We start from the raw sequence: 15,151 nt of genomic DNA on the forward strand, positions 1-15,151 counted from the left end.
ATGTTCTCAATAATACAACTGCTAGAGATAATAAAAATAGTAATAATAATAATAATAATAATAATAATAGTATTCCTAATGGTATCTCAAAATGTACAAGAAACATTCAGATCTGATAGTGTTCTATATAACACCATAAGAAAACTTACCAGATTTTAACAGATCCAATGAAGTATTTAAAACTTTGTAAACAACTGCTGCTGGAGATTCCAGTTGAGGCCAATATTCGGTATCTTTCAGAATGTCAGTTAGCTTTTCAATACTTTCAGCAAGTCTTTCACTGCAATAAATAAAACAAAATTATTTAACTAACAGCTCAAACTTTAAATGCAAATATAATATGTCTATTAATATACTACATGTTTTATATGGTTATGTGAAACCTTTTATCTTTAAATTTAATTTATATTTCCACGTTTTAAAATTTCACATTTTAATCACAATTAAGATTTCCATGAAATTTCATGAATAATCATTTTGAATTATATACAAACTTTGCTTTGACAATAAATTATTTTAAATGTTAACTGTGAAAAGGTACAACTCACTACAACTAACATAAAAAACATCTTGTAAAGAATGTTATTATGACTGCATGCAGCCATAAAACTTACCATAATAAATGATACTTACAAATCAAAATTTGTATTTTCCTTAGTGTCAAATGATCCTAATAAACCACCAATTTCCTTCATGATAGAAGCATATTTAGGTGCCCATGAAGAAAACAACGAAGTCAGTGACTTCACTTTAGAAATAATTGAAGCTGTGTTGTTTATTAAGTTTGCAAGGGTCACTTTTTCCTAAAAAAAAATATTGATAAATATAATTAATTAATCATCTGTTCTTAGAACTATAAGTATTGAATAAGACAAAAACATTTTAACTTTATTTTCACAATCTAACTCTTTTGAGATTTTATTAATAAACTTTTATTTTGCCAAAACCATATTTCTTTCATATAATTCCCACTAATAAAAAGGTTCTTGATATTAAACCTTTAAATATCAATCCAAACAATTAAATTTGATAAATGTAACAAAAATAGTCAAACAAACCTAAAACTGGAACATTTAATTAAGATACAACAAACAAATATGTGATATTACAAAAAAAATTATATTTTTTTTACCTTATCAAAATGTTCTTCCTTTACAGAAAATAGTTTTGCTATTCTCAAAATATCTTCTTCAGTTGTAAACCTACAAATCCTAGTCTGAATCTTCTGCCACTGTTTGACCATGTCAGAATCTTTATCCTGGATCATTATCATTGAAGCAATGCCAGGACTAATGCAGACAGCATTGTATACATCTTGAGGGGTTCCAAGTTCTTGAAATTTTTTAGACTGTGAAAATAAAACATTCAAACACTTCATAAAAACAGCAAATAATCAATAATATGTATTTCTAAAGAACTTAAAGAAAATATTTAAATGAGACTTTTATAATAGAATCATTAATATTTTTTAACATTGAAATAAAATGTCTTAATTCCAATACCTCTAAATCTCAAGTATAAAAAAATGGCAAATCTTAGTAATGTTAACAAATAAAGCTTTAAAAGATATCTAAAAATCCTACAGATACTTATAACTTATGGCTAAGAAAAAGATATCCAACACAAAATTATGTAAAGTGTTATGAATTTTTCATAAAGGTTTTCAAAACTTAGATTTTTAAAATAATTTACACCCTAAATTACAAAATAAAAAAATCAGTTCCAAATTTTTCTGCTATTATTTATTAAAAAACAAAAACCTAAAAATGTCACTATCTCATAAGCAAGATGTCTTGAATGCTCAAACTTGGTAAATAAGACAAGGTTTTAGTACTTATTGGACACAGAAGTGCAAGCACCTTTAAAGAGTGGGACCAATAAATGTTTAAGAATTTCTAGATAGAAACAGAATCCAAGATGAGTGCCATATAACCTCCAAATGTCACTTTCTCATGGCCCCAAAATCACTTATGTATTCAAATTAAAAAATATAATTCATTTGATCCAGTTACACAATGACCTTACAATTAAGAGTTTATAAAAGTTTTTCAGGAGTTCCTACATGTACACTACAATCCACAATGGACACCACAAATATTGATATGTCGATAATATACAAACTATGTCAGATATGATATATTAACAAACACTTTATAGTTAGTTCAAGATACCATCACTATGTTTTATTTTTAGTTCTAAATATTTGCTTTCTGTCTTACAGATCAATACTGCTCTCATTGAAACAGGGATAGCCTCTCGTGAAGAAGGCAAATACCTTGATTGAACCCAAAAACACAGTTTAGCAGTTGTTGTGCAAACCTTTCTGCAGGTACTTTATTTAGGAGCAAAATATAGGGTCACAGTGGCTGTAGATAATAGCAGAATAAGTGATTTTTTTTTAAATTTAGGGTCTGAATTAATCAAAAAGTCCGAGTTTTCAAAATCTAAATGAAAAGGCCCACAGAATTTCATAAATGCATATACTAATAAAATTCTGATAAAATGAAAGATTTAATCAAAACATTATATAAAATACCTTGAATGTTACATCAGTGTTAACACAATTCCACATTTACCTACCTCTTGAGGATTAAGTGCAGTCCTCATCAATACTGTAACAATAGTTTGAGGAAATATTTCTGCCAGAGTGTCATAAATAGAATCCTTGTCAGTCAATATGTCTTGAAATGTCTTCTCACGAGCTGGAAAATATTTCTTACAGATGAAACTGCCCAATACAACAGTCTTCATACATATGAAACTCAAAATTATTATTCCTTTAAAATATAAGGTTCTTAAGATCAAAATTAAACACAATCTTTAATAAGAAAACTTTAAAAACTCCAAATACATTTTTCATTTCAAATGTGCTGATAAATTCCATGAACTGTTACACAAGTTTTCTTTATCACACAATTACACAGAGTATATATACATATACAACAATGAGTATTTGGCACAATGAACAATTAAGTACCAAACTGTGTCTCCAACACTGTTGTTAGCAGTCCAGCAATGGTTGGATCATTTTTTGATGACAAAGATTATTAAAGATCATATGAACACATTTTTAATAAAACTGTACAAGGTTATCATTCATACTTCCTTAACCTTGAAATGGGAAAACTATAGGTTTTGCTCAAAAATGGTCATACCACTTCAGTATTGGCCCTGGTCTCCTTTACAACCTACAAACACATAACTAAAAAGATGATAAATAAAACTTTATTACAAATCAAAGAATCTGCTGGTGATATTAATGAATTTTATATTAAGAACTTTACTTAATCTGTATCACTAAAAAACTCTTGTTACACTAGAGATTGAAACAAATACATTTCATGTAATACATAATAAAGACATTCTACCAGGTAGATGTTCAAGTTCTCTGTCAACCCATGTCAGAAGTGAGTTTAAATACTCCACAATAATTGTAAAGTTTTTTCCATGCTCCCCAAAAATAGGTTCTAAGTCTTCTGCAATCTTTAAAAATCTGAAATCAACAAATTAATGGCACTAATTATTATACAACTACATTATATATTCTGAATTATAAATACAATACTAATTCAAACACTATTATGTTAGGTATACTAGATAGTTATAAAGCACACGTGTTAAATTTAATATTTTTAGAAGTGATAGTTTATTGCAAATTTGCTAACATAACTGTTGATGAACCATTTATTGTGTAGTTCAATTATTGTGAGTTGATGTTACATTACTTGAATCTTCTGAATTTTTCTCATTGCTTTAAGTGAGTATTGTTACATCATAACATCTCATAGTCTCTATAAATTTCTACACCACAGTTGAGTAATATGTATGTGTACATATACGTACAGGCAATAAATGAAAGTAAGTTAGTTAGTGAAAATAAAGTTAGACAATGTATCAGTTATAAATTGAGTTTCACAGCTTCTATTGTAATAACAATAATAGAGGAAAATTATGTGTCTTGTCAATTGGGTTCTAAAGTAACTGAACCATCCTCTATGGGCTTTCAATGAAAAAGAAAACTGTTTAAAGCTCTAGATACAACTCTAGTAAACAACAATGTAATGAATTTTTCTACATACATTTGACTTGTTTTGAATATATTATTTTAAAACAAGTGGATTATGTGTCATTCATTTATTGTTGAAGTTTATCATCAACAAGATACAGACACTTACTGTAAAGAATTTGGCTCCCACAAAAATACATCAGAATAATGCATTTTAGTTAATTTCTCTAATAACAAAATGTTAAACTTTTTCTGAAATATTTTCATTCATTTCAATAGAAACAATAAACATATCTGATATAATTGTAACAAAAGTAATGCCTAACTTACTTCCCAAAATTAAATCTTTAGTAAGTTATTTATATTATCATCTGCTTTTATATTTTGTTTTAAATTATGATAAAGAAAGATCATCATATTTTTACAAAACTGCAACATTTTAAACAAAACTTACAGATTCACATCCACACTATCATTCTGTATAGAATCAATGATAACTTTGACATGAGGAAGCAAATGAAAAAAACTGAGAAAATCCTGAGTTGCTTATTGGTAAACTACGAAGATTAGTAATTGCGTTCATCATCTTTGAAATGCCATTTAAGATCTCCCCAACATCTGGACGTCCAACTTCATTCATCAATCGAGAAAGCTATTTATGAGGAAACAAACAGCTAATATGAATAAGCTTTCTTGTGAAATCTAAAATATCCAATAATATTGCTACTTAAATTGTGATCTCAGCTCTAGTACACAACAACACAATACAATAAATAATATGCTGTAGGTTATAACTTATCACTCAATACTGTATTTTAATGTATCTTAAAATATTGAATAAATAACATTAGGCATTCCACATCTTGCTCAATGTGAGTTATTGGGAAAGAAAAAAAAATTAAAAATTTAGCACACAGTTTTGTATGTCTTTGGAGTAAAAAATATAATTGTGATAGGTTGTTAAATGTTAAAATACAAGGATTACCTGTTTAGTTTTAAATTTTAAAGTAATTTATTGGATCAATTGGATATAAATAAAAGAAGATCTGTTTCCTACTTTACAACATATGTACCAGAGGTAACCCACAGTCTCCTCTTACTCCCTCCATTCCTACCCCAAAAAAATTTTACCTCACAATGCTTAAAAAGTGTACTTTTATTTGTCAATGAGCTCCTGGCCTTGTAATGCCTTCTGCACATTACTGCTCATAATTTTGATTGAATTATCATAATAAGACAATGTAAGTCAAAGACTTGTTATAATCAATTTGACTTACAGTTAATAGGTGTTTGTTTTCAGTTTACAATTTCAAAAATTATTGAGAATGAAAATTTTCTAATGTAGATGTTCACATAAGATAAAATTTATTACTGAGTGTTCTTTTCTACCAAAGTTTTTTTAGTGGCTTATAAACATAGGGGTTTACATACACATACACAGCTGTTCATACAAATTTTTCTTACACACATTCTTTAGTGTCCTGCAACAAGAGTATGCAAGGTTACTTGTGTGTGGATACAAATGTATAGGTGACAGAAAAATTATAAAACCTACACCTTGGCTGTTGATACAGACATATAACATGTACATAAAAAATACAAATATGTATAAAATACACATATCAGAAGAAAAAAAACAACTCACGATTGCAACCATATGACTACCATCTAATTCACTCTGAAATTTCTGTAAAAGAGCCGTTGCATTCTCTCCCTTTATGTTACACAGAACTTGAGAAATTTGCATCAAACTTGACAACTTATCAACTTGAAGGTACTGACCAAGCTGATCTGTAGAGCAAATAATGTCTGTAATTGTGTTAGCTGAACCCAGTAAGTGTAGAACCTGAAACAAATTACCTAATAAGTACTTGACCATGTTGATTTTAAAGCATATTCACCATATTAAAGAAACTATTAAACTTCTTTAAAAATTCCTCATATTATAACACAAGAAAATTATCTTTCTCATAAATACCATATTAATGAACAATAATGAACTGGCATGAACAATGAAACTTCTTTTAAAAATTCAGCTGTAACATATCTCTAACAAGCAACCATAGTCACTTAAAACAATTTTAATAAACTAGATAATAATAAAAAATAGATTTATTTTTCTCTTAATTCTTATATATTTTATCATAAAAGTTAATTCTGTAAATATCCAAAAATATCTTGTTAAATAGCTAACAGTTATCATTCATATAGTTTTTACAAAAACATGAGGTAAGTAGATAATCTATGTATTCTGTTCAAACACACAACCACATTTATTCCACACCAATACTACTTAAAGCTTCAACAACAGTGAGTTAATATGTTAATATTCAAATAAAAATTGAGAAGTTTAAAGAACAATAAGGCTTCTGGGGCAAATAATATTTTCCCAAGGGTTTTGAAGGAGGTTAAGGATTGGATATGCAAGCTGCTTGCTATTGTTTTTTGTGGGCAGGTGACAGAGAATTGGAAGTTGGCTAATGTTATTTCTCCTATATGGAGGCTTCTCTCTTAGTTGGACAAATATAACAAATTAGTAATGCAAAATTCCTCTTTGTTAAATCCTTGTTGCAATTTTCAATGGGTTCCAGCAATTTGGGAATGCATGGACCAACTCAGTTATAAAAATACAGCTAACCAACTGAATTAGCAGAAGCTACAGATGAAGTCAAGGACAGTGTCAATGACTTTGTTACAAGATAAGTTCAGGTCAGCCAACCTACAGATGATTATCAATAGTTTCTTAAAATATCCACAACCATACTTTATGTACTAAGATTTTCAAAGAGTTTTGATTAGTTATCATTGAAAAGATTAGTTGCAGGGTGAAGAATAGTTCACTGGATCATAAAATGGTTGGATGGGAGGAAGCATAACATTATTATTAACAAGTATAATAAAAAGGTTTTTTAATTTTATAAAGACAAGTAGGGACATATTTATGTAACCTAGCTAGCTCCAGAAGAAAGTGTTAATGCTATAAAAAGCATTAAAACAAGAAATTAAAAACTACAAAAACTGAGTCACTTAGGATTTAAATAACTTTATCCCAACTTTGGCCCAAACTAACATAATTACACTGATTTGCCAAATCAGAAATAATGGTTTATTTTATTTTAAGAAACTCAGTTTTTGTAGTTTTGACTGTTTCCAAACTTCCTTTAGCATTAAAACTTTTTTATATTATTATAGCTAGCTAAGTTACACATGCATTAATCCATAATTGTCTTTATAAAATTTAAATATTTTTATTATACCTGTTTGTTTCCATTTCATTAGATATATTTTTGTATACTAGCAATACCAAGCATGGGGCATGCATATTCTTGATTAGATTTTATTACCCATCAGGATCTCTACCAAATTACCCTCAAATCTTATTATATAAGCAATAAGCTTTAGTTTTGCTTAACCAGTACTGTGAAATAGTCATTGGTAAAATCAGACATTTTAAAAGTTTTTTTAAAGTGTCAGTTTTTTTACAGCCACCACTTCATTTTATCATGTTCCTTACTATAAAATACTACCATATTTAATGATGAAATCCATTCAAACTGGACACTTTTAGTAGTTTAGTGTCTTAAGAGAACAGTCCTCAGAGTTTTTCTTTCCTTTATTTGTTACTGATAGGCTGTATAATTATCATATCAGTACAAGTTGTTAATGACATCAAACTCTCAGATATTTCTAGTTGTATTAAGAATGTTGCAGTATCGAATATGGCAAATGATAATAATAATAATAATACATGCAAAGTAAAGCATTTGATTATCATTTTGATGGGAAAACAACTAAAAAAAAGATTTTAATTATCATACTGATGGCAAAGTCACTCATGTCATCAAAGTAGGGATCTGTTGCTAATAGAAAAACTAATAGAATTTCAGAGTATATTCCTACTCATTACAATTCTATACATAGCTCATCATTCTATACAAATAATTAGTCATGCTTCACTTATGAAATATTATATTGATATTGACTTACTGAGTGGGTCATGAAAATGGGAACTAGGATGATTTCAGGGGTAGGTTATATTCCAGGGATGGGTTAACAACTCTTCACTTATTTTCACTTAAGAAACAAAAGAATACGAACAGGGAGGTTATATTGAAGTTGACATGATTATCTACATGACTAAAACACCTCTGACTTCTTTGTGCGGAATAACTGGCTTAAAGAATGAGCTGTCATTGGCAAGAAGAGAAGGTCAACACTTTAAACGAGACAGATTTTTTTTTCCACTTTTATCAAGAATAAGTGTGCAAAGATTTATAGGATCACATAATCCCTTATTGGTCACTTGTTACATTATTTAATTGAAGATTAAAACCTAACAGTTCATATGATGTACAGGAATGATCAATAATCATTTACTTCACACTTATCTTACCTTTGGTATATTGATGTATGAAGCAAGAAGACCATCAGCTGCTTCTGGAGACAACAATTTCAGTTCTTTCACTAGAACTTCTTTCATTCTTTGAGGATTCTTGAGCAAACTTTGAACTTGTACACCATTATCTATATGTACAACAAAACTCACTTCAGTTATTATTTACAACAATAGGCTTTTTTTTTATATTTTTATTTAATTATAGTCTACAGATATACACAATACCAACTTTTAGTTCCATTATTTTCAAATACAAAATGCAGGAGTTACTAAATGCTGTTAAAAAATAAGTAATGACTGAACAATTACTTTTCACCACCTCTGTATAAAATGACAACAGGCTTATCTAAAATACATACTCAAGATTTCTTGCACTTGTGGTTGGTTGACAGTGTCTACCACTGCTTTCATCAGACCAACCCCTTTTGGTAACTCTTTAACCAGATTGGTTATATTTTCATTTGTCAAAAGGGGTCCTACTTCTTCTACCAGTTCACCAACCCTAAAAGACACAATATGTTGAAGCTGAAGTCTATTACTTGTCTTAAAAGACAAGTTTTTAACTGTTAGAAAATCTGTATTTTATAATTAAACATTGATTAAGAATAATACTTAAATATTTAAAGCAACAATAAAACAAGATTTTAAATATCATTGGCCTATGATCTCCAACTTTTCACTTAATTATGAAATCAGTTCAGGTATCATAAAATTTACCTCCAGAATATTATGATGTTTATTTTATTCATAGTTTTTAATTTATTTCATAGTACTTCGAAACCTACAACTTCAAAGTATGCATTATATACTGTTTATTTCAGGTATATTAAGTTACATTCTTTAATATTTGCAAAATTTATTTTGTAAAGAAACAAACCACTACTATATGGCATGTACTTGCTCTTTCTTTGCTCAATCCCATCAAGCAGAATATTGTATGGCAGATATCAATGTACTCATGTCATATGTTAAATGTGTAACATTGAAATCACTGCTACTATTTCTAGTATTTAAAAAAGAAAAGATTGTGTAACTACTATATTTTATAACATCTATGATGAAATCAAGTTAAAGCTTTTATGCTTTTCAACTATGTCAATAACTATCATTTATTAGATTTCTTTAAAATATTCACTATTCATGTTACTTCTGCATTAACGTGCCCTTGGTTCTTTTGCAAGCCCCTTGGGTAATTGAACTCCAGATATTAATGTTACAAGTCTACGAACTTACTATTAATCTCGTAGATGACAGCTGTACAGACCGAGCAAAAAAGCACCTTAGAAAACATGCAATTGTTTTATGAAATTTTGCTTGCAGTTCCTGAAATTAAGATTTTATTAACATGCGAATGATTTTATCAGGACTGGAAACAAGAATTGTACTGTTAAACTAAAACCTGTGCAGCCATTACTTATTCAACAAAGTAACAATAAAACTGAAGCTCAATTACGATCATACCCAAAGAGACAATAGTCAGCGTGACGAAATTTGAGGAAAACTTACGCCTGTGTGTATGGATTATTGCCAGAAACGTTAATAATTATAAACCATAGATGTCTAGACAGCAGTCCTGCTGGAATAAACAGGTATGACAACAAATTTTGAAAAACAGGTCTACTTAATATTATTAAAAACAGTTTCAATCACCGTAAGTACCTGTTCGTAACAAGAATTCCACCAAAACGCCTTTTTCTTAATTTTTGACAAATGCATAACTTAAAGAGAAGAAAGCCCACTTTGTGACAATGAGTCCTTTTATAGAGTTTCAATTGTAACAATCAATACCGTGAAAAAAATTTCCGAATAGTATAACACTAAAACAATCTACTAGTTTTTAAAATATACACTTGTTCCCCTCCCGGTCTCACAACATTCTCATTCAAAAGAGCAGAACATGAATTATGAATTTAATTTGTAAAATAAATAAAGTAAATACAAACCCACTGGAAAGTTGTTATTTCATAGTTTTAAAATTTAAGTTTTCATGAGGTATAAAAAATAATGCTCTACATACGATATTTTAAAAGAAATCATATACCGTATATTTTGGTGTATAAGATGAACTTTTTTTTTCCCAAGAAAAGGAGTCTCAAAACCCCCCTGCGTCCTACACACCGAAGGTCAAAACATTTATGCCTCTACTACTTTTGAAGTACTCTTAAGAATAACAAAAGATTATGATAATGTTGAACAAACATTTTCCCTGAAGATAGCTTTCAAAATAAGGGTGCGTCTTATACACCGAAAAATACGGTATATTATTGATAGAGAGAGACACACAAACAGAGCTGGACTCCAACTGTAAAAACCAATGTAATAATATTTTTGTCTTAATCTGAATATGTGTGACAACAGAGGTTTGAGAAGTAGAGATATCTGTATATTGTTTGTGTTTGAGGTTTAGTGGTACGTATTTTCGAAGGTTCATGTGTATGTGCTAGAATTTTGTAGTTCATAATTTTCAATAACTTGAATGTTTTTATAATAATACAACGAAAGACGCGAAGAAAGAAAAACTACTTGTTCAAAAGGCGACGTATAACGCTAAAACTTATTGCCCTGGTGTCGGGCGATAAAAAATCCAAGCCTTTATGTCTAAGATCAGGTTCAAGGCCTTTCGACAAGCGCTGTATTACGTCGGTTACTCTACGTGAGTTACAAGCTAAAAGGTTTTTGTACAGACTGACAGTTTTGATGTAGTAAAATCTATAGTGAAGAATTACAATCAGAAACCTGTTAGAAGTGGTTGTGGTATTCGCTTGACAGAGCAAAAATAAAATACTGAATTATTTCCATCATAGATGGAAAATATGCTTGCTATCGAAGGAAATACGAGACTATTTTAAGAATTGTATCTTAAAATAGCTGTATATAAGAGTACCATGCGTTTTCTACCTTATAGCATTTTTTTATACAAGTTATTCTGGTATGTACAGCTTCACATAAAAAGTATTCAAAAATTCGTTACGTTGCTATTATATTAACTCTTTTGTTCTTTGTCATTTTTTTTGACGTAACACCTGGTCCGCCCATAGATAATATAGCCTCAATGCTATATACTTTGTGCAAGAAAGTCAAAGACATTATCTCACGATGTTAGGTCAAGAGATACCTCGAAAAGTTTGTTTGGAATTTTGCACAAAGCTACACGAGGGCTATCTGCGCTAACTGTCTCTAATTTTGCTGGGTAAGACTAGAGGGAAGGCAGCTAGTCATTACCACCCACCGCCAACTTTTTTACCAACGAATAGTGGGATTGACCGTCATATTATAACGCCCCCACGGCTGAAAGGGCGAGAATGTTTGATGTGACGGGGATTCCAATCCGCGACCCTCGGATTACGAGTCGAGTACCTTAACCACCTGGCCATGCCGGGCCTCACCTCGAGGAGTGACCTTCATTAATGTATATGATAAATATGTTGTGTTATATGCGTTAGTCTCTCGACTCTTACTCTCACTGTAAGCTCCCTAAAAGTTGGGCGAAATTATGAGTCACGTCTTATTAATTATAACCCATTTGTAAACAACCTAGTGAGATAATATAGCCTTATTCCTGACTCACATATAGGTCACGTGACACATTTCACTTAAAAACAAAGAAAAGATAATCAACAGCATCACATCACAGCTTATATGATTTTACTGTATTTAACATTTCTTACCAGCAAATGTACGAGTACTTGTTTTCACGTAATATTGGTCTCCGGCTTTAATAATAAGTTATAACTAGTACTAGGATCTGACTGCGTTACTTACACGTAACTTTTGACGTCAATCATTTCATGATGGTAATCACATTTTACATCTACCGAAAAACCTCTGAATATTGCACTGAAGCTTAATTACACATTTAATTTGAATACCTTTACAAAATATAACGATTTGTCCCATTGTATGTTACATTTCATTGTCTAATGGTTACGATTTAAGTCAATGTATTGCAAAGAAAAAAAAAGACTGACTCTGTTCTGGTTTTGTCATTCGAGGATAATAGTAGGCGTGGTTTTAAAACACGACTGGAAATTCATTATTTATTGCAAAAAGACATTTTTCAATGAAACCTGCTTTCAAAACCCGTTTGTTTGTTTGTTTTTGTTTTGTAATATCTAGGATTGAATTTAAATATTTCTCTTCACATGTGGTTTGTCACAAAGTCTAATTTTCTTGAAGGCCACTAATTGCTTTAAAAAACAACTTCATATTGAAAGAACTAATTTTGAAACATCTTTTTATCATGAGATAAGGATTACGTTTAAATTTCCTTACGTTAATTATTTTTCATTCCAAAAGGATAAAGTCGATTAATGGAAACCTTAGTTGCTAGCCTTACTTTTTGAAATATAAAAGGCGAAAAGTAACTTTCCTAATAGTAGTCGGGATGATTCTCAATCACTGGTTCATGGATATGTCTATTCCATAATGCATCACTTCTATTTGCCAATACCATTACATTGTGCAACTTTTTTGCCTTGTGATATACGTCCTTCGAGTTCAAAGTACGATTTTTCTACCTGGTTCAGTAATGAAATACCGCGAGTTCTATTATAACATAGCTGTTTACATTCAATTTTGAATATCAAATTTTGTGCATCGCATGAAAAGCCTAAAAGAAATACAGCGCTGAATGAAATTTGACTTTCGTGGGCACAGTAACAGATGAACCATTTACCCTGCGAATAACACTGACATGTAAAGTTTTTTGCCAAAGTTTATTTCTGAACAGTGATATGTCCTGCTAATATCAGTTAGCGGTCAATTATTGTCACTATTACAATAGTTCTAACCCACGAGATGATGTTGTAGCTGGTTGTTGCTAATGTGGTTGATATGTGAACTCAACGCATGCCAAATATTTCATAGGCGCCTATGAATTTTATGGGCCGAAACTGTATAAACTCAAACATACGTTTAATACTTATATGTAAAAGTATATGTCGAAAATATTTTCCTTAGTTTGATGCATTTTAACTGGTGTGTAACAATTAGCCTTCAGGTGATTGTAATTTTGTATCACATTAAAGTTTATTTTAGACGTGTCTATCACTTCTCATATTACAAGCGGTAAAAAGACAGCAAACATGCACAGTGAAACGTTTATTTTAGAAATATAATAGACTATCAGCAGTGAAGTAGGATTGTTTGTTTGTTGAGTTCCGTTTGTAGCTGCTCTAGGACTATCTGTGCTACATGTCCTAATTCTAAATTGATAAACTAGAGGGAAGGCAGTTAGTCAACACTTAACTGCAACCAACTCTTAGACTATTTTTAACTGACATACAGTGGGATTGGCCGTAGCTTTACAACACTCCCATGGATAAGAAGGCGAGCATATTCGGTGACGGAATTCGAAATTGCAATCTGCAGATTGCTATTCAAGTGCCCTAAACACCAAGTCATTTCAGGTCCAGAGTACTAAATTTTATGTTCAGTAGTACTGGTGTCTATCCCCTAAATAATAAAAAGTTTAAAAGTTAATTTTCTGGTCTTTTCTTCATGTCAAATGAAAGATATTTTATTGTGTTTTCCTGTTCCACACCAATGTAAATAATTTGCTTCCGACTCCTCTGACAATAATCAAACAAATTAATCGGTAAAATGATTTTCAAAATCTAAGCGAACGCACGTGTGTGTGTTTATTTGGTTTGAAATAAATAAGAAATCAGTATTTATTTAAAAACCAAATCGTCTGTCAACCATGTAGAAATTGTCATGATTTGTTGGTAACTTCGAACAAAAGAAAATCCGCTAGACCAAGTTCATGTATAACACTTGGCATTCTTTTAACATACAATCTCCCACTTAGAAAAACGAAGAGAAACTCGCAAAATCTTATTTGGGTGTTGACAAAGTCTTTCCAAAGTAAGACTACTTTTCCATCATTACCATTCCACTTTGACTTAAGTTTATAATGTGAGAATGGTTTAACATGTTCTTAACATTTAGGGCACACTGTGCATTTAGGAGAAACAACAATAAATATTCTTTATTTTTATTCTACAACTCTCGTAGGTTGAAGTCTGATCAAACACAATTAAATATGCTAATTATTGAACAATCTGTGCGGTTTTTTTTCATGTTTCTAAATTAAATGTTTTTACCTCGCTTGTGGGTAACTTGGAATTTCTTCATACGACGAGTGATTAAGGCAGTCATTGTCAACATTACAAATAAGTGACTGAAGAAACGGAAGGGGACCAGCACTGGGTAAGGCACGAGCATTGTAGTAACCTGTTGATGAGATAAACAGTACTGTTATATATCTTTTCTATGTATTTTATTACCTCACAAAAAGTAACTAAGCACGTAGAAACTTTACAACGTTGAATAAAGAGAATGTTATCGAATGATTTGATTTACCAATCAAAATGTATCTTGTTCAAAGGAACGAACCTGCAGAAAATTTATTTAGGTTACAAATAAAGAGCTCTAAACACTGAGAATGAATACATTTTACTGTAATAACAGTTTTTATTAGTTTTATATACTTCTTTTTCTTATAAATTTACAGAAGTGATGTTAAGTTGTTCATTTAATGCAGTGCTTCAACCGGTTATAGCACTTTTATTAAAGTTCTTTCATAGATATGGAATTCAGAGATATCTCAAAATAATTCTTCACGTACCTATACATCACGATGATTAAAATGGGAGAGATGGACATATATATATTCAGTAGCGGCACGACTTTTCCCCCGGCTTTCCTTGACATCCATCAAGCAGAGCGAACGTTGTGCGTGCTGTTGT

The 15,151-nt window shown here is 30.4% G+C and overlaps 1 protein-coding gene across 2 annotated transcripts in view; it reads right to left on the bottom strand.

The window, feature by feature from the left end:
- Positions 1-2,687: 2,687 nt before the first annotated feature.
- Positions 2,688-15,151, bottom strand: part of LOC143232011 (ATP-binding cassette sub-family A member 7-like) — a 64,224-nt gene continuing 51,760 nt past the window's right edge. For both annotated transcript variants that reach the window (XM_076466978.1, XM_076466977.1), the window contains exons 4-10: positions 14,507-14,636; positions 8,762-8,904; positions 8,400-8,530; positions 5,652-5,852; positions 4,461-4,658; positions 3,369-3,493; positions 2,688-2,702 (exon numbers count right to left, since the gene is read on the bottom strand). In XM_076466978.1, the coding sequence (XP_076323093.1) occupies positions 4,494-4,658; positions 5,652-5,852; positions 8,400-8,530; positions 8,762-8,904; positions 14,507-14,636 (770 nt within the window). In that variant the 3' untranslated portion in view covers positions 2,688-2,702; positions 3,369-3,493; positions 4,461-4,493. The remainder of the gene's footprint in view (positions 2,703-3,368; positions 3,494-4,460; positions 4,659-5,651; positions 5,853-8,399; positions 8,531-8,761; positions 8,905-14,506; positions 14,637-15,151) is intronic.

Source organism: Tachypleus tridentatus, chromosome 11 (assembly GCF_004210375.1).
Source record: "Tachypleus tridentatus isolate NWPU-2018 chromosome 11, ASM421037v1, whole genome shotgun sequence".
Taxonomy (NCBI): Eukaryota; Metazoa; Arthropoda; class Merostomata; order Xiphosura; family Limulidae; genus Tachypleus; species Tachypleus tridentatus.